General features: G+C 39.8%; 2 protein-coding genes across 2 annotated transcripts in view; one reads left to right on the forward strand and one right to left on the reverse strand.

Moving 5' to 3' along the window:
- The window catches only part of FAM3C (FAM3 metabolism regulating signaling molecule C), a 29,473-nt gene extending 21,093 nt beyond the window's left edge, over positions 1 to 8,380 (forward strand). The window contains exons 6-10 of the mRNA XM_021553454.3: positions 1,411 to 1,469; positions 3,020 to 3,070; positions 3,561 to 3,645; positions 5,629 to 5,755; positions 6,755 to 8,380. Of these exons, the coding sequence (XP_021409129.1) occupies positions 1,411 to 1,469; positions 3,020 to 3,070; positions 3,561 to 3,645; positions 5,629 to 5,755; positions 6,755 to 6,844 (412 nt within the window). The 3' untranslated portion in view covers positions 6,845 to 8,380. The remainder of the gene's footprint in view (positions 1 to 1,410; positions 1,470 to 3,019; positions 3,071 to 3,560; positions 3,646 to 5,628; positions 5,756 to 6,754) is intronic.
- A 5,276-nt stretch (positions 8,381 to 13,656) lies between these two features.
- Positions 13,657 to 19,869, reverse strand: WNT16 (Wnt family member 16). The gene is made up of 4 exons (XM_031503704.2): positions 19,784 to 19,869; positions 19,439 to 19,686; positions 17,237 to 17,523; positions 13,657 to 14,250 (listed from the first exon to the last, which is right to left on the reverse strand). Exons 1-4 carry the CDS (start codon positions 19,867 to 19,869, stop codon positions 13,786 to 13,788), a joined length of 1,086 nt encoding a protein of 361 aa, XP_031359564.1. The 3' UTR covers positions 13,657 to 13,785.
- Positions 19,870 to 20,080: the final 211 nt, after the last annotated feature.

Raw genomic sequence — 20,080 nt, forward strand, 5'->3', positions numbered from 1 at the left:
GTCTTTCACAGCCTCTCTGAATACTGAGTCTTTTTCTGATACTTGTCTATTGAGTTTGTTATTCCTCTGAATTCTGGCTTCTGTCTTCATCCTGGGTGCAAAAGATAGCATCAGAGAGGAATATTTTTTACATACTTCTATGATAGATTTCTTGTTCCTGACCTATCACTAAGAAGTTGGCAGGAGAAAGCTGACATGGAAGCTGTATGTGTAAGGATGAATTGCTTGGTTCAGACATGACCAGCAAATCATATTGTTAAGGAAGAAATGTGAAAAAATTTTGAACATAACAGGATTTGTACACATGTGCAGCCCCTTCCTAAAGCCAGCTAGGGAGGTTAAAGAAATCCTGATCAGGATGGAATTAAAGCATCTTCTAGAGTGTGTTTGTAACTAAGGACATGTGTGCACCTATGTAACTAAGGACCAGTGTGCTTTTGCTGAGATGTTTTCTTTAATCTCGGCTGAAGGCTTCTTCATGATCTTAAATTATGTAGTTGTTCCAAACTTCTATTTCTCCTGTTTATTAACCCTAGCTTCAAAATGTCAGTGCTGGGATAATTGGGGTCTGAAGGCAGAACAGAGTTCTTCAATGTGTGTGAATTGCCAGTGAACAGGAATGAGGAGGTCTGGAAGCATTCTCTCACTGGAGGGGTACAGCCACCATGGTCTGAGGTGGCACAGCATCCTACCTAAATCTTAACATTCCTGTTACCTGTTCTTTGCCACTCTGAAGGACTTCCACTCCACAGTGGGACTCTTCAGCCCCTTTGCCCCTCTTCAGTTTGATCAATGAATTACTCTCATATATTCTGAGATGTGTTTGGGATGTGTGATTGTAGTCCAAGATTGTATGCAGTTTTTGCTTTAAGTCCCATCAGTGTACTATTTTTCTTTCAATTGGGTTTCCTGTTACATGTATGAGTAGCTAAGTGCTTTGCTTTTCTTGTTTCTTCGTGTGAATTTTAAGTGTTTCTGTTCAGTTAGCTTTTAAACTCATGAACTCATTTTTGTTCATTGTGTTCTTGAAGGAAAAAGCTTAAAATGTTGGTTATGTGACTGCTGAGCTCCACAAATAAATACTTATTTATTTTTATAAGCATTAGTAACTACATAAACAGCACTATTTTTGTGGCACTTTTAATATACATATGTATATACAGACTTTGAAACCATGATTAAGCAATCAAATTAAATCAATACAGCTGGGGATACTTGATGTATTATTCTTAATTCAGTGGTGCCTTAATAACACAGATTAGTTCAAGGAGATTTTGCTTCATTTAAGTACTCATGAACATGTGGTCTTTAAACTATGTCTCTCTTAGAACTTGATCCTATTTAAGAACCAGAAATACTTCACATCAGAAGATTGCCTGATTAAAAATAAAAATATTAATTTTGTTGCAGTTTAATGAGTGGAGTGAAAAATAATGTTGGCAGAGGAATAAATATGGCCTTGGTCAATGGTAAGTGACATTTAAGTGGACAGATTGTCTTCATTTTCAAATTGTTTCTAAAATTTAAGGTTAAATACTATGGGATGGTGAAAGTCAAGCACCAAGGAGAAAAGGAAGTACTCAGCTTATTTGTATTGAGATTGGTCAGATATTGGCACTGACACCTTGTTGTTACAAAGCAGAAGAACTCAGTGCATTTTTGTTTCTAAAAATGGGTTATAAAAATAATAATGTGGATTGCAGTGGTGACTGTCTTTTTGATACATCACGTAAATTCCTAATGCAAAAACAGAAAAAGACATGAGAAAAAGACATGCATGCTACTTATTTTGATCTTGTGTATTGCCACCACAAATTATACTGTAGAATACATTCTTCTGTTGCTTTGTTTTCAGTGAAACTTCTTTAGCATCTTTAGCAGTTTTGTTACTACACATAAAGATCAGTTAATTATTTCCTCACTTGAATCAGTATATTTGGTCTATAGACCTTGTCCATAAATACATCCTGTTAAGTGATTGTGTTCTGGGTTTGTAATTTTCATTAAAATCAAACAAGTTTAGCTGTGTGTTACCTCGAAAGCTGAACTGAATGTCAGCACTGGCACATTTGTCTTTAATGTATAGGAAATGATTCCTTGTAGCACTGAGATGGCACTTTGTCATTTCATTGCAATATAAATTCTTGTTATTTGCAGATTGTACTCAGATATACCTCATCTGAAGCATAATTGGAACATTACTTCCTAATCCTTTCCTAATCCTATGTTGATTTCCTAAATTGTCTCAATCTGTTCGAAACCAAAATACCTATCTTTGTATTTTATAGCTCCAGTCTTTCTCTCTGTCTTCCAAACTTTAAATGAATGTATAAATTACAAAAGCCTCCACCTTCCATCAAATACTCCTTTGTAGCAAGCATAATAAGAAAAGGTAATAAGATATACAATATTGTCCACTTTTTTCTATTTATTCTGGCTGTTTAAATCTACTTACAGTAGTAGTAAGTCTGTAGAAAAACATGCAGTCTAATTTTAATGTTTCTGACTTTCCATATGGCATAAAAGGCAGTCTATAGCTATACTGTCTATTTTTGCAAAACCAGCTTTTAAAAAGGCAGATATATGAACTGAATATTCTGTGTTGGTTTTAGAGCCTGTGGGTGTTTTGATTTATTATAGATTCCACTTGAAGCAAAATCAGAATTTTGCCTAGAATCAGAATGGTCTGTGCTTGAAGAGGCCTTTAAGATCACCCAGTTCCAGCCCCCCTGCCATGGGCAGGGACACCTTGCACTAGACCAGGTTGCTTAAAGCCCTAACCAGCCTGGCCTCCAGCACTTCCCTGGGTCTTCTCACTTTTTTCCTCTTACCTTTCCCTGCATTTTTTCACAAACCACTACACTGTTTATATAGAAGAGAAGTTACCACAAATAATTTATCTAGTGTCTTCTGCAGCACTTTGTCTGAAAGAGTGTAAGAGGAATTGGGCATGTTATCTGTAAAATAATTTTGGCTATATTTGATGACACTAAATGTTTCTTTTTCTCTTTTTCTTCAGGCAAAACAGGAGAATTAATAGATACCAAGTTCTTTGACATGTGGGGAGGAGGTAGGTGCAAGTACACTGGTCAGAGAGAAATAACGAATGTGCTTTCTTTTATTCCTTCTTGTCCAAACTCCATTTGCTGTGTGATTTAAGGTGATAGTTAAGGGAATGCTTCACCCTCTACCTTTGTAATTGTGAGGACATTGCAACTTTAAAGAAACATAAGTAGTTGAATTGGGAGAGAATGGTGTGGTTAATTAAGCAGACTTGTTTTCCAGAGTGGTTCTCATTAGTGGTTATGTCTTTACACAATAAAGATTAAACTCTTTCTATAAAATAAGAGTTCTCTGATGCATTTTAGCTTTCTCTCACGCTGCATCTTTTTATAATGATATATTTACAAATTTTATATGTATTTTATATATAGAAATACTATATATATTATATTTACAAATATTCTTAAAAGTAATGTCTATGCAGAAAGACATTGCAGATGTTTAAATACAGAATTGTTGCTTATCATTAAACAGTTTTATGTTCTCTTTCTTTTCAGATGTGGCACCACTTATTGAATTTCTGAAGACCATCCAGGATGGAACAATTGTGTTAATGGCAACATATGATGATGGTGCGACCAAGTATGTAATTGATTTTAAACAGCAAATGTTACTTAAAATTTCACATGCTGTTTTATACTGAAAAAAGTTCATTATCACGCAACCACTTGGAATAAGATTTTGTTCTTCCAAGGTGACGGATTTGAAACTATACTTTTAGTTTATTAGTTTCATAATGCAGATATGATTTGGGCACAACAAAAATCAAACTAAAACTAAGCAGGTATAGGTGTGCTGATTTTTCTATTGCTGATGGCTCATTCTGTCTTAGGCTAGTAAATTCAGATAGAGGAACATGATTACAAGAACGTACTCTGGTGGAAATTGTCTGTTCCATCCAGCGCTTTCTTCAGATCAACTCCAACACAGAGTTTGGTGGTTACAGGATGGCAGAGACCTTTCCCAACAAGCCTTGCCTGTATTCTTACATTTAAAGTCACAGAAGTTACTAGTGTGAGCCTTACATTTTTTGGCCTGAATGTTTTAGTGTTTCACCCTAAAGCTATTAGATGTATTAATCTAGTGGTAGCCTAAGAGGGTTTAGGTCTCCTGAAGCATTGTCTTCCAACTTTCACAACTTGGGTCAGTTTCAATAGATACTAAAAAATACTGTAGAATATGTATTACTCACTTAAGTCATCCTATCCAAAGGATTGCTTTTCACAGTAAAAATAGAAGCTTCTTTCTTTTTCATCTGTTGTTTTACTAAAAATTTACGTTTTTGTTAATGTGGTCTGTACTTTTTTGTTCCTCTTTTGGTTCAATTTGTCATCTACAGCTTGTCTGTATTTTTGATACAGAAACAGCTTCCCTATGACTAAGTCCTGACTTTGAAGTCTACAATCTTTACAGTAAATAGTCAAATGTGTTTACATTCACTGTTTTTAGGAAAGAAGAAAGTAATTTACTGGGGTTTTAGCCAAGGTTGGATCTTTTCTCTGTTATTCTGTTGACTTGTTTTGTTACTTTACATTTTACCTTCTTCCCTTTCTTCTTTGACATTTTAGATGTTAAGTAATAACAAGTAGGGCTAGTTTTGCTTCAGCAATCATATTACAGCTGATGTTTTTGAAAGTTTGTTTGTAGCTAGAATACAGCTAAATGAGAAGTTGAATTTGGCCTTGTCATGCTGACAGATAGGAACTACTGCTCACTGACAATACTACAACTACCACTGGTAGTTGATAGTAAATATAAATAAATGCTAGTTCTTGGAAACAAAACTGTGAAGAGTCAAGCTGCCCTAATACTTGAGAAAGTTGGAGTATGGGTTGGGCAAATAATCTCCACAGTATTTAATAATTTTCATAATTTTGGCTAAAGTGAGTAATACAGCTATATCTCAATAGGTGGTAGTAATCTGAAGTTTTTTGTCTTGTTTGGTAATCAAGAACATTTAGTAACTTAAGAAATAAAGAGCTGCTATTTGGCAATTTTGGAATGGTATCTTATCCTACAGAACTGTTTTCCTTTAGATACTAAAATTATCCTACTTGGGCTTACAGGCACCGGCCAATGTTGTGAGGCAGCATTCTGAATTTTGAATTAACTGCCCCAAGCAGATGAGAATTTATTTCAGATACTAATTTCATTTTTCTAACCTAAAAGAGCTTTTACTTCATTTAGACTTCAGCTTAAGCCTGCAAACAATGTTAACTTTAAAGGCTGACTTTTTTAGTTGAATGTTAACTTTAAAGGCTGACTTTTTTAGTTGCTTGGAGAACAGCTAAGAGAACTTGAGATGTATAAATTCTCACAGGAGAGGGTTCTTGACTTTTGTTGGTGTAGTGATGGGTTTATATTCTGGTTCCCTGAGATTATAGTATGAAAGAGCAGCACTCTGATTTCAGAACTAGCATTACCTGATTCTGAAAGATAGGTCTTGCCCAATATTTACTGACTTCAAGTATATTATATAAGATCAAAGCAGACTGGTGCACTGAAAAATGAAAGCTCTAAGGGCATGTGGTTTATTCACATATGAACTTGTCTGGTTTGTTCAAGGCTTAATGAGGAAGCACGGAAACTGATTGCTGAATTAGGAAGCACATCCATTGCAAACCTTGGCTTCAGAGACAACTGGGTCTTCTGCGGTGGTAAAGGAATTAAGACTAAAAGTCCATTTGAACAGGTTTGTGATTCTATAACTTCCTGGAGTTTAACAGCTTGCACTAACAGAGGCATAGCATGTTTTATAATTGCCATGCGTTTGTTCAAGATGACTATCTATTGCAGTACTGGCACACAGTCTTATTGTCAAGTTTTTTCCTTTTCCTCCTTTTAAATGTACAAAAAAAAAGATTATTTGTTGACTCATAAATAGGAAAAAAAATCCTATATGGTGTAGATCTTACTATATCAGTAATGAAATCATTTATCTTTTTAATGATCAAATTAAACTGAAGAAGTCAGAGCTTTCTGCCTGAGTTGTGTTGTTTTAGATGCACTAAGAACAGTGAGCTTCCAAGAGATAAGTGGGTAGTTAACGTGTTGGTATTCCCAGCTGTTAGCTCTGCTCTTCTCTCAAATTGCTGCCATCACAAAATTTGTGAAATAGAATATATTCCTATACTTTCGGTGTTACAATTCAGCATGTGCCAATGTTGCCTTTAATTACTGGTTAAAGTAGCTTTGTATTAGCTGTGTAAGGATGTGTTTTCTTCTGCCAGCTTTGTAAGGGAGGGGAAACTTAAATGCAAGAACAGTGGAAGACTTGGAGGCAATGTCTTACCTGACTGTAGATGGTTGTTTGGTAGACAAATAAAATGTCCTTTCAGATCTCTCTATTTGCTTTCATTGCCTTGTAAATTTAGTATCCTTATTTATTTTTACCTAGTGGTTCATGCTTTAATGCAATTGGTAATTTCCTTGCTTCTCTCTTCTTAAGCAAATATCTATAATAAAATTTAAAAATGTTTTCCCTGTATGAGTTAACTTTTTACCACACACTTCTCTGAGCAAGTTACTTTAAATTGTGAATACTTATAGATTGTTACATTTGATTCAAAGCACAAGAAGATAATTTTTTTTTTGTCCGTGGCCTGAAAATAAGTATGTCTTAAAGCTATGAGTTAAACCAAAGTGATAAATGACTTTACATTAACGGCAGATTGATATTTTCCATTTGTAGCATATAAAGAATAACAAGGACACAAACAAGTATGAAGGCTGGCCAGAAGTTGTTGAGATGGAAGGCTGTATCCCTCAGAAGCAAGACTAAATGAAAACAGAGGAAAAGGAAAAAGAATATGGAAGAAAATGCACTTTCTGCTATTATAAGAGAGAGGGCTATGAAGGAGACTGTACTGTAAAAATTATTTTTAAAGCATGCATCCATCTTGTCAGTGTGTGCATGAGCACTGACATTTTGAATATTGGGATTATTTATTGCTGACACACATAGAAATTCTTTTTGTAAATATGTCCAAAATAAAAGAAACATCCAATCATTTCTATGCAGGTTTCTTAAAAGCACAGTATTTAGTTTGCCTGTGGTAAATAATACTTGTAGATAACTGGCTAATAAATTACCTATGTGGACAATAAATAGATTGTGACAAATGTACTGTCCTCTTAACAGTGCAATGTTGCTGCTGTGACTATGTAAACTTGGTGGAATATTGTAGATTTTAGTAATACATTAATAAGGAGCTTTATTTTTTTTTATCCTCTGCCTTTTTAATGGCATTGTCAATTTTTATTAAAACTATTTGGTAATTCTAGTACCAAGTGCTCCAAAAATTTATTTAGTGGTCTCCCATCAAAACTGAATAATCAGCAAAGGAATTGTACATGATAGTATAACACAGATATGCTATGAAAAGCACAATAACTTTTTTTTTCCCATATTTAGGGGATGAACTAAGATAAATATGTAAATACTATGTGTGTTATTTAAAATCAGTTTGGAAGAATTTGTACTTGACTTGGAAGTGTTTTCTTTATGGAAGGGACTGGCACATTAAGCAGCAGTGCTGTGGCTAATTTTTTCATTTTTTGTTGCAGCTTTGTACCGCTGCTTAACCATTGATTCTCCCTATGGCTGTTCAGCTGCAGTGGCTGGTCATGCAGTGGATGTGTGTAATGGAAGAACTTCCTCTTTTAGTTCTAACATCAAGAAAAATTTCCTGTCACAAAGAGCCTCTTGGAAAGCAGTCTGCCTTCTAGTGAGAGTTGTTTCAGGGTACACAGCTGTGAACCTTCACCACCTACAGTACTTCTCATGAGCTGGAGCAATCTCTTCTTCAGTGGAATGTCAGAGAGAGAGAGCAGTGTGTCTTGGGATATGCAATGTGTGACTTGCAAACTTACCTGACAATGTTTCCGTCATCCTTTTTTTTAATGGGAAAAAAAGTTTAAGTGACCTTATTCTTTAGCTTGTATCAGAGCTGTGTGAAGACCTTGCTTTCTTTTTAAACTTGTATTTCTTTTAAGTAGGGCCAGCTTGGACTTTTCCTGAAACTGAGTTATACCATTCTAACTGACCGTGTCCATATTAACAAAATTAGGGCTGACAGAACTGGCTGTAATCTCCTGGAGCTTTGTGTTATGAATTCTGGTATATTACTCAAAAACTTCAAGCTAGTACCATGGGGCAAAGCCACAAAGTATTTTTCAGGAACCCACAGTGAGTTTAACAGAGGCATTGGAAATAGTATTATTGTTGATGTTTTCTGAGTCAAATTCTGTGCACTAAAAATTTCAAGCAATATTGAGACTTACCTTGTAAGAAAAATAAATAATCTCTGATACCAGAGTAAGACTGGATTCTGAGTTGTTCTCTATATTTGACTAGCTTTTTAAATAATGTGGATTTTCCTCTATATTAATGTGAAATAGCTATAAATGCACCTGATACAGTTCAATTGCTTTTAAATCTTTCAGGTTTTCCTGTGTAGAAGGATGTGTTAAAATCATAGATATTTTTCATTGAAGTAAAATCCCCTTTTCTAATCAGTTTAAAATTTTATTTCATTACTTAAGGCTGTAGTGAAACACTAATTGTGTAATTCCCAGAATTTTCACAGAAATTCAGTTCTGCTGGTGTATATGCCAGTATTGGCTACGCCATGATCCAGAATAATACCCCAAAATAATTTTGAAGTTACGCAGCAGGGTTTTAAGAGGAAGAAGCCCTATTTGGCTGCATTAGTAGTTTCCCTGGACTACATTTGTCTTCATTCTTATGGCTTTGAATGCCAGTGAATATTTCATCTTTCTTCAAATTAAAAAATTAAAATTTCCTCTGCAAAATTAAATGGAGGATGTGTGCCTTTATTAGCAATCCAAGTTGAGTAAAGATATCATAATTCTCTTAACCCCTTAAAGTTCTACCTGCAGCAAACCTTTTAAGCAATGTATTTTAAAACAATGACATTTTTGTTGCATCTTAAGTAATTTGAGTCTTAAAATTTTGATGGAAATCTTCCTCTTACTCTCTAAGCCATGTCGTTACAGCTGTATGGTATCATATTTATTAAGACTCTTGCCAAATATTTAAAAGTCATACTGGATTGGCCACACAAATGGGGTCTCCTTGGTTTTCTCCATCACAATGTTTTACCGACTTGCTGCAAGATCTGGTCCAGCCTTCTCTGCCTTGAATGGGCAAGTTACAGTATCCTGCTGCTGAGATGAACTCTGAAACCAGTGGGACCTTCTGGTAATCTGGCTGCATTTCATTTGCGTTACCAAGCACAAAGATGACTATTCTGGCCTCCAGCTGGGGATAGGAAATCAGTTGCAAATATAAAGGTACAGGTGCATGAATACCTGTGCGTGTGAGACAAAGATCCATATTTCCCTATTTGGAAACATTTGTAGCATCTTGCAGACTTGAGAACAGAGCAGCAAGGGAAGGGAAAGGAAAGGTTGTGAGGTATGTCTACCTCAAAAAGTAGAGCTGTGAAAAGAGAGGGGGAAGGACACAAGAAGGTTTCAACTTAATTTTCACTGTGGAATACCCAGCTGGGAGTCAAGGCACCTGAAGATTACTTCAATATTAAACCACAGCTCTAAACTGCTTTACTAGTGCTGCTTTATATGGATTAATAGGAGTCCTAAGAAAGAAGCTGAAGGGGGTCTCTGCTTGATGTACCCTCTGCACCTTCCCTAGTGTCTTTCATGATCCAGCTTGCTTTTTTTTTTCCCCTCTGGGAAAAGCAGACCCTTTTACAGCCTTGGTTTCCTGATTGCCAGTTTGGCAAAAGCTTTATTTTGCTCAGCCTGTTTTGCTTTCCAGATGTCTTACTGTGGCACTTAGTTTTCTCAAACATTGAATTGACTGCTAAATGCTTGATGTGTATGTAATGTCTCCTGAACTGTTTGGGTTTTCTGCAGTCTGAGTGTTTTTTCAAGAATAAGTGTATTAATAAAATAAGAGGCCAGGTGGCTAATTTCAGAAGGGGAAATAATACTGCCATAAGTGCTGACTGACTTTCCTGTGAAAGGATGGGAAGGGCTGCAGTGCCTCCCTATCTGACTTGGGTCATGACTAAGGTGGATACTAAGCAAAGGACTTTTTATTGATTAAATCATCTTCAGTTTTAAGGCTGTAAGGCCCTCGCCTAACCTTAATACAAGGGGCCCATGAAAGAAACTTGAAGAAACCTGTAGAGCTGGATAGGAACTTTGTGGCTGAAGCAGGAAAGTGTGAGAACAGCTCTTGATCTTTTCAGTGATACCATGAGGTGTCACTAATGCTGTACAAGGGATGCAAAAGACCCTGCTTCTCACCCTCTGAGCAACAGGCCAGCAGGGCACAAACACCTGAGCTTCAGCCACATCCTGCTCCTGCCTCCCTCCGGGCTGAAAAAGTGAAGCATGGCAAGAGAGAACGTGTTCTCCTTGAGATGTTTCTATGCATTTCATTAATGCCTCCTTGCTCCTCTGTAGTTATCCCTTTCAAGGTTACAAAGATCTAAGGCATCCTTCATAGACTCAGGTTAAAACAGATTCCTCAAATATCACTTCTGAGCCTAACTGTCCATCTAGGTGGGTTGGCTGATGTGCTATCCAAATCTTCTTAGCTGAAAATAAACAATTACTTAGCAAGATAAAAATGGATGACTTGCCACTTAGGTATCTTTACATTCTTCCTTGCCCTATGTTCTCCTCTCCAGAACACACAAACCAGTTCCTTTAATCTTGTATTTCAGATGCTATAATCTCTAAATCTGTAATCATCTGTTGCCTCAGAAAGGTCTGTTCCTTTCTTAGGGTGTTGTCCATAGCATGCTATAGCTACAGCCTTATGCAAAAACATGAAGAAAGGCACTCCAGACTGAGGAGGAATTATGACTCCCTCTTTGAGTTTGATGGATGGCAGTGGAAGAGAGTGCTAACTTCTGTGGAACATAGCTTGCAAATGTTTTTTCCTACCAAATGCTACAGCAATCTTTTCTAATTATCCTTTTCAGCCTTGAATGTTTCAGCATTTTTTTTTTATCACTACAGTGTCAAGTTCCTAGGTCTTTGCAGCTGATTCCATTGAAAAACCTGGTGGATATCTTGATTTCTGACTTTTCTGTCTTACTTTTTAAAGATGCCTCAATAGGACCTAACCCACCGCGTAGATAGCTACACCCTGTGTTAAGTTTTGTAGTATATTAGTTAATAAAATGAACATTATCTGTTTATTGCCATTTGAAGTATGCAGATATGAAGACTGTTTCAGGGAATTACAAGATATAGGCAGAGAGATAGGGATCAGCACAGAGCACTGTAATAGTCCAACTACATTGTCTACTATGGAAAATGCATGGAAATCACTCCATGCTCTGGAAAGTTTCTGATCCCTGGAGGCAGCCAAAGAAGCTGCTTAATTCTCTTTCTCCTGCTGATCTTGAAATCAATGAACAGGGGGAAAAAAAAAAAAAAAAACAAAAAAAAAAACTACTGAGTTTAAATAATATTTCAAGGTCATTTTAGGTGCCAAAAATTGTATTATCCCAAGTATTGTCTCGGCAGAGAGTATGATGCTGTTCTATCATGATTTAGTGCTGTTTAATCATGTCCCATCCATGCTGCCAATTGGTCCTGTGGCACAGCCTGAGGAACTTGTGGGTTTATTTTCACTGCTGAAACAACCTGGGGTCACAACTCTCTCTTCAGGGTCTTCCACTGTGATAGGTCTTCCCTATCCAAGCATTCACAGAGAAGGTGTTGAAACCTCCTGTGACAGTGCCTTACTGGCATGCTGGGCATCCTTCCCCAAGCAGATTTTTTTGTGGTCCCAGGATAATAATTTGGTCAGGCCAATGGAGATGGACTGGCCAAATGTGGAATAAAGGTCCAAACAGCAGATAATGGACTTCATTGTTGCTGAACTGATGTTCCTAAAATAATCCACATAAGGCAGTGAAATACCACAACACAAGGTTTTGTTTCCTTCCTCCTGACTTACACATCCAATAAAGAGTGACAGTTCAGAATCTGGTCACCATCTTTCCTGGGAAAATGACTGATGACTAGGAAATGAATTCTTCAAAGTAACTTTGAAAGCCTCAGCCAAACTGTCCCAAGCTTTTAAAAACTGGCTGTTAGTATGGAAGAAGTTAAGGGATTGCAAACCCTTCCAAGTTCCTTAGACTTCAGTGGGAGTACTTACTGCTGGAGCTGGGATTTCAGTGTTTGTAAAATGCATTTAAGAGAATAATAAGAAAGTATGCAGAGTACTAGTTAACTGACCATTTAGAAAATCATAGTGTTTCTCATCATTGTGTATGAACTGCAGTAGTTATAACCACCCTGATGGTACAAAGCCCTAACATTTATGCAGTTCTCTTAATTTGCCCCAGCACATGCAAACAATTCAATTGAAGGCTACTACAATGTTAACAAATATCTAACCAGCAAATCTCAAGGGCTGTAGTCTTATCACATTAGTTGTGGAAAGCTTTTACATAAATTGCATCATTTAAATATTTACAAAATATAAACTTTCTTATCTTATCAAAAATAGTTCTTTGCACAATTAAACAACAGTAATCCTTTCACATGATGCTTTTTAAGCTAGGCATTAAATCACTGCATAAAAACAAACAGCCTTTCACAGATGTAAAATAAAGCCAAAATATGGAGATAAAGTGTTATCATTAACAGTTTAAATATTTTAATGGTGTGAGCCAATCCATAAATTATATTGTGCATTGAACTTACTGAGGATGCAACCTAATGAAAAATTCTAGCTGTTGATTCTATAAAGAAAATCTGTTTTAAAAAATCTTTTGCTTTATGGCAGATTCCTTTGGGCGAAATCTCATGTGGTTAATTTTGATGACAGTGAACCACCAGTGAGATGGTTGAATGTGGCAGGTTATTGCATAGAATTCAAGAGTGGGGTGACAACCAGCTGACTTGCAAAATGTGTGTTCAGATACTCAGGAAATACCTGCAGAGGGTTTTATTTCCTTCAAATATCAAACTGTATTTCTGTCCCTTAGACCTGTCCCTTGTGTGTTTGAAGGAGAACCTGTTAAAAATCCTAAGGTTGCTGTTTGGTACCCCATTCACATTAGAGAGGCACAGCTTGACCCTCCTTTTCCAGGCAGACACTGCTGAGCTCTCTGCAGTCACAGACGCTCCTCGCTTCCCGACACTTTTCTGCACATTATGCAGAAGGCAGTTCTCTGAGGCTGCAAAGCAAATGCTTCGTGGTCAACAGCTGAACTCTTTCCCTTTGCGGGTTTTTCTGAAATCTGCAGAAATGAACTACCTAGTGGATCCATCTACTCCCAGTTTTTAAAACAAAGCCATGAGGACTATGTCTAATGTGTCTGACAAACTCTCTTAACTCTCAGGCTAATGAGATCTTGAGATTTCTCCACTCGACTACCCACCACGTGGATCTTCAGGACATTGTGTCTATTAAATACTTGAAAAGTTTAGCATGTGTCTCTGCTCATGGAGTAACACATTCAAATGTGTCATCAGGAGTCCTTTTTGCTTTAAGCTGTCCCTGCATGCAGCCTGATTTTTTTTAAGTTTACTTAGCTGTCATTTTAGTCGAGGGGTGCTTGGACTACCCATTGTCTGGTAGTACCTGTTTCCCCCGAGGCTGATCCCTCTGGAATCCCACACGGTAAGAGTGATTGCTGCCCCTGCAGCAGCTGTGTGCACCACACAGGGTGGGTGGTTTGGCCATGATTCCTGTACTGCATCTCACTTGCAGGTGTGTACATCAGTCATGGTCTCGCACCTCCTGCAGCGCACGTAGCAGCACCAGACGAACTTGCACTCGCACCTTTCCACGTGCCTGACAACGTGGGTGTTGTACCCACGCCCACAGCACAGCAGGTTACAGCCCTCGGGGCCCTGCGACGTGCGGTTACATTCTCTTCCCTGAGTGCCAGGGATCCCCAGTTTTTGGTCTTCGACACAGTAATTGGGTGATTTGTTCACATACAGCAGGTCCTCCTTCCCAATTGGTATTTTTCTCTGGCTTTTCTCTTTCCTGCGTAGCTTTTTTTTCAGTCTGTCTGATATTTGTATGCTGTTTTCATACTTGTCCTTTAAAAACCGGCCAATCTTTTCAAAGGATGACATGGTTTTCCAACAAGTTTTCACAGCACAGGACCCAGAAACACCATGACAACGGCAATCCACAGACATCAGCTTTGCTACAGCCTGAAAGCAAAGGGAGAACAACATTTGAATGTGGTCTTTCATTCATCAGGAATGCTGCCTGACATCAGTAGCAAAGAGGTCTCAAAGTATTTAATATTACAGCTGCCACTGCCATTTCCATAACAGGGAAGTCAGAGCACGTGTTAGGAACCAGGTTTCCCTTCCTGGATGCCCACTGTGAGAGGCATGATCTTCAGACTTGCTCTTCATTTGCAGTTTGCAGTGGCCATAATGTAGCAATATAGATCACAACAGTGAAAGCTGTGATTTCTGGATGGCTTTCCATTTTGGAGGATCCTAAATACCTGAAGGCCATGTCCTGTGTTGCTCCTCCCACTGCTGGAATGCAAAAGGCTCTCATGGGCAAAAGGGTCTAGTGGGTCTAGCAGAAAGGGAAAGCAAGGATAGGACAGGTCATGGCACCCTTCCTATTTTGGAAGACACTTACTGGGCAAGTAAGCACCCATTTATGTTGCCTTTTAAGGGTGTTTTACAGCTACCATGATGATCATTAAACATTCACAACTGTAACTAAGGCCACAGGAATGGCTGAAGTCACACAACAGTGCCTGGGCAAACAGTGTGGCTCAGCACACAAAGCAGCACAGGAGGAGGCACCTCAGGGCAAACTGTTGGAAGAGCAGGAGGATGCCCACATATCTAAGCTTCACAGAAAGTCTGTCAAAATACCCACCATGGCTTAGCAGAGGTGTCTTTGGCTCAGGTATTCTCTAGTAAATCTCAGATGCTTCTCACTTAGAGTCTTAAGCCTTTTTCTTTTAATTTAGGCATAACTCGTTCTAGCACGGGTTTCTAGTGTTTCCAGTTTTGTAATGGCTCTATTTAACACAACCAGGTAGTTGCATTATATTACTTTTATAACTGTCAATGTTTTAGCAAGGTTTCCACAGTTATTGCCAACACTTAAACACTTACCCTTAGATGAGATATTTTTCCATGCCCATGCAGAAGCAAGGGCTGGGCTGAGCAGTAACTGTCTCACCAACAATGGAAATCTGAAGCCTGTGTAAAGCTTTTTGTAACACACAATTTTGGCTCATTTTATGGGATATCAAACCTCAAATAACTGGAATCTGTAAACAAGCAGTAACTTCCTTTATCTCATATCCTTGAGACTGATTCAAGCACTCAGGAGACAATCAATACAATACTTCATTCTCTAGCATCTAATAGTCATCGTATAAAATCATATCATTAGTCTTGTGACAACCCTCACATTAATGTTTGAAGAAGGCACTGAAAAATCACACATGTGCAGATATAGTAGGAGATATAGTTTTTGGGTTGTTTTACATTTGCATTAATGTACCTTCTGGAGCCATCCTGTAGACTCATATAGGCCATTGGTTAGTAGTGTGGAAAACCCATGTTGCCATCTTCCATTTTACTAACTTTTGCCCCCAGATTTAATTTCCACAATCAAAGCAATCAGGAAATAACAGTAAGTGTAGATTTTAAATTAACTTACAGTAAGTTTGTCTTGAAATTTCTCATGCATCAAGGTCAATGCATATTCAAATTAATCCTCTTTCCACTTTTATCAAAACATGGGGAAAACAAAAAAAGAAATCAACATCCCATCTACATGATGTTTATTACATTTCATCCTAAGACTTTGCTTATCCCTCAGCCTCCACAAATACTAGCTGCTATCAGTCTATGTCTTTTTGAAACTGAATTTAAAAAACAGAAGACAAATCTAACATCTTCCCCTGGTTGACCCTGAGAAAGTAGTTTCATTTGTGTCAGTCCCTAAGCCTTGATCTGCAGTGAGATCTGATACCTGAAATCCTACCAAGCCCCTCTGGCCCTCTGTAGGACCAGAAAAACTCAAGTCCTAGACTCCATATTGGTAGCTTGGGCAGCACAAATGCCATCCTCAGAATTCCAAAATCAGTCAAGGCATAGAGCAAATCAAATGAGCTATTTCTAATCTATGTGCTGAACTGGGACTTTTCGTCATGGTGACTGGTCACTGAAGTTTTGGGATGAGTAGTGTGTAGTCAAAACCAGAGGTTTTCCCTTTTTTTTTTCCTTTAGTTAAAGCTGTTTCACTGAGCAAAATAGATTTAAAGTATTATGGGCCCAGAGAGTCATTAAAGATGAAATCTCCAAGGTAAAGCAAAGAAAGTAATTTTAAAGGAAAAATTAAAAAAAAAATAATACATAATACAAAATAATGCATAATTTTAAGGGAAAAATAATACAAATCTCTGCCATTTCAGATGACAGCTCCAAGCACTAGACTACAGGCTCACATGTCCCTGTATAGGCTATTGCTGCCCCCATTTTACATCCTCTGCAGGACAGGAAGGAGAATCCAATGTCACACACCCAAACACAGTTTTCCTCAGCAACCCTGGGTTGGAAGTTCTTTGGACTGAAAAAAAGCCATCCAAAATCAGTATCCTTTCTCTTCTTTGATGCATGTCCTAACCAATGAGCTACTTTGAAGGTGTCATTTCTATCCCATGTTTTTAAAGAAAATATTAATTCTTGATTTCCCCTCTGAACAATGTTAAACTTGCACTCTCAGGTGTGGACTGCAGGCTGCAGATAAGTAATGAGGCCTTGTGTCCAGCTGGCCTTCTCAGTTAGTATTAGAGAGAATTATAAATGCCGGTCATGATAATAACAGAATAATCAGTGACAAAAATCATATCATATTAAGATGATAACAGGACTATTTCAAGTTGTAACTGAATATCAAATATCTAGTTAAGATAAATTTACTATTTAAGCACGGCAGATCTATTATTTATTTTGTGGATTTGATTTTAGCATAGAGAAATTAGTTGGTTAAAACCAACTTGGATCCTGAGTTTGTACATTTTCTTTGGTGATGTTACTGCTGTTCTTGCCACTGGCCCCATGAACACCTGGAGCCAAGGCCCCACCTCCTTTGGCTGATGCCATTTTGTCAATGAAGGTGACTGAGCTGCTGCCACACCTGAAGGACACCTACCTGCCTCCCAGCCTCGTTGTTGTGCAGGTTCATCGCCACCAGCCCGCTCCCGCTCTTGCCTGTTACGTTCTTGAAAGGCACATCCAGGAACTTTCTGCTGAAGGACATCCCATAGTGGATATCGTCAGAGCAGCCGCCCCAGTGCCAGCCCTCGCTGGCCGAGCCGCCGTGCCGCAGGGTGACATCGCAGGAGCACTCGGTCATGTTCCCCGCGCTGCACGACCGTGTCACCGAGTGCACGAGCCCAGCCGCCGTCACCGCCGAGATGAACGCGGTCTCCTTCGTGCCTGCACAGCAAGGCGCGCAAACATTACCCATCGCTGCCTCTGATCATCTTCCTGGCTGGGCTACAGAAAGGGACTTTGCAAGCCAGATGATTATTAAAAGGGAACAGTTACAAGTTTGAAGTCATCACAGCTTGGTCTGTAGCGTGAACTTCAAAGACGTTCACACCCCAAAATTATTTCAGGGCTTCTTCATATGGCCATGCTATTAATGATGCTGTTTCTCACCACTTGTACCATGCAATTTTTGGTAACTTCTTTCCAAATCTGATAAGGAATTTTATTTGCCACAGAAATTTTCAAGCCGAATAATAAATAAAGAATCAAACTCCAAACTAACCACATTCCAAACTCCTTACTCTCCACTCTGTTTTTCACTATTCATATTGATTTGAAGAAGAAAAGGTCAGTCTAAATCTCAGAGAAGTTGTCATCATCCCAGGTTACTTTGGTACAGGGCCAAAACTTACCTCATGCTAAATTTAGCAAACACTGATGTTCTTCGAATTCACAAAGGTTGCAAAGAGCTCCAAAAAACTTAAACCAGGTAGAAATCAGCACAAAGATATTTAGCTTTTCCTAGAATAAGCTGGCCATGGGAAAGACAGCAGCATAAAAGGCCTTTATTTGTTAGATTGTATCTCAGAAGACTCATGGAGGGACCTGCCTGGGCTTCTTACACCTGACCCATTCTCTGACACTTCTGGCATAATGTGGCACCCATCCACATTTAACACATTATTATGTTAAGTAAAGCACACTCTAAGCAAATTGAATATCATTGAGTGGTCAATAAATGTAGCTGAAATTTTACTGAAGTGGGCAAATTTTCACTGCTGTGAAAATTATTTATTTCCAGTCTCCACAGCTTCTGCTTATGGGCATGAAAAGTCCTGTTTGTTTCTCCTGTTTGTATTAGTCTGTGGTACTAGTACCATCATAAAAGTCTTCCGCAGTACACACTAGTGAAGCTTTGTGGGCGAACAGTGGCATTCATTTATGGGTCTTCAGGAACAGTCCTTTCTGTTGAACAGAAGGACTAACACACCTATGGCTCCATACAGTAGGGAAAATTTTCATTTTCCTTTTTACACCTTTCCTTTTTGGAATATGCACCACTTTTTATTCCTCACTTTATGTTTTCATTATTAAAACTTGGGGGTTTTACAATGTTTTAGTACAAAGTGAAGATTGCATGAGCACAAAGTGAAGTACCACAATACTTAAAATCATCTCCATCACACAATCAGTGACCAGGGAGCTAAAATAAATTTTTGCAGGATCCCTGCAACTTGCAGGAAAGCTTTGATGTGACATTTGGTACAAAAAACTCATCTTAGTTTCAGTGGAAATTCCAGCAATTTCATAATTATTTTATTAAAAAAAAAAAAAAAAAAGAAAAAAAAAGGCGATTTTGGTTTCAGTGTGCTGATCAATACCACACAACTGGGCACATATGATATATTTATATATTTTAAAGAATTTCACATTGTATTTAGTGCCCTGAGCAGACTTTTTTATCTGCAAGTGACCTTTTTGAACTAACATGTCATAAACCCACTTACTTAGTAACTATGACACAAGGGGATAAACCCAACGTTAAGTCTAAGAACAACAGTGTTTCAACACAGCTAAGTGGCTCTACCTACGGGCAGCGTCACCCACGGACGTACTACGCGAAAATTATAAGAAGCAACCACGACGTTGCAAAGACGAGGGCAGGTTTCTTCTGCTCGGTGCATTTCGTGCGTCTGCGGTCCCTCCCGGGACGGCGGCGGGGACCGCGCGGCCCGGCTCTGCCCGGCTCTGCCCGGGGGACGCACGGACGGTGCCCGCCGCTGTCCCGCGGGGCTCCCGGCCTCGCAAACCCACCAGCCCGGGGCAGCCCGGGCCCCGGCCCGCCCTGCCGGTCACTCACCGCTGCTGAGCTGCTGCCCCAGGGCGGCGGGGCCGGCGGTGCCGCGGCGGGCGGCGGGCGGCGAGCGGCAGTCCCAGCGCTCGTGTCGGAACTGGCTGCGGCACTCCTGGAGCCCCAGCCGCGCTCCCTCCCGGATCGCCGGCATCAGCTCCGGCTTCTGCTCGCACAGGTCCTGCTGCCGGCGGCTCAGCGGAGGGCTGGCGCAGCCCGGCTTCTCGGGCCCGCCGGCCGCAGCGATGCCCAGCCACCTGCGGAGGGAGCCGCCCGTCAGCGCCGGGCCCCGACGGACGCGAGGGGACGGGCTCGGCGCAGGCCTCCCTCCCGACCCCGCGCCCGGCTACTCACATCCAGGTGCTGCCGGCGGCGGGGCAGAGGGCGAGCAGCAGCGCCGCCCGCAGCAGGCACGGTGCGAGGGGAGCCCCGCGCCCCATGGCAGCCGCATCCAGCCCCGCCGCGCAGCCGCCCCTGCCCCGGCCCGGCCCGGGCAGCAGGGACCGAGGGGGACTGACCCAGGGCACCCCTACTCGGGTTTCTGCCCCGCCAGGGACAGGAGGCAGCCGGCGAGGCGAGCCCGGGCCGTCGGACGGCCCTCCTGGGGAGGCTGGGCTGGCAGCGAGGGCGGCAGCAGGGGACACATCGGGA

Source organism: Lonchura striata, chromosome 5, assembly GCF_046129695.1.
Source record: "Lonchura striata isolate bLonStr1 chromosome 5, bLonStr1.mat, whole genome shotgun sequence".
Classification (NCBI taxonomy): domain Eukaryota; kingdom Metazoa; phylum Chordata; class Aves; order Passeriformes; family Estrildidae; genus Lonchura; species Lonchura striata.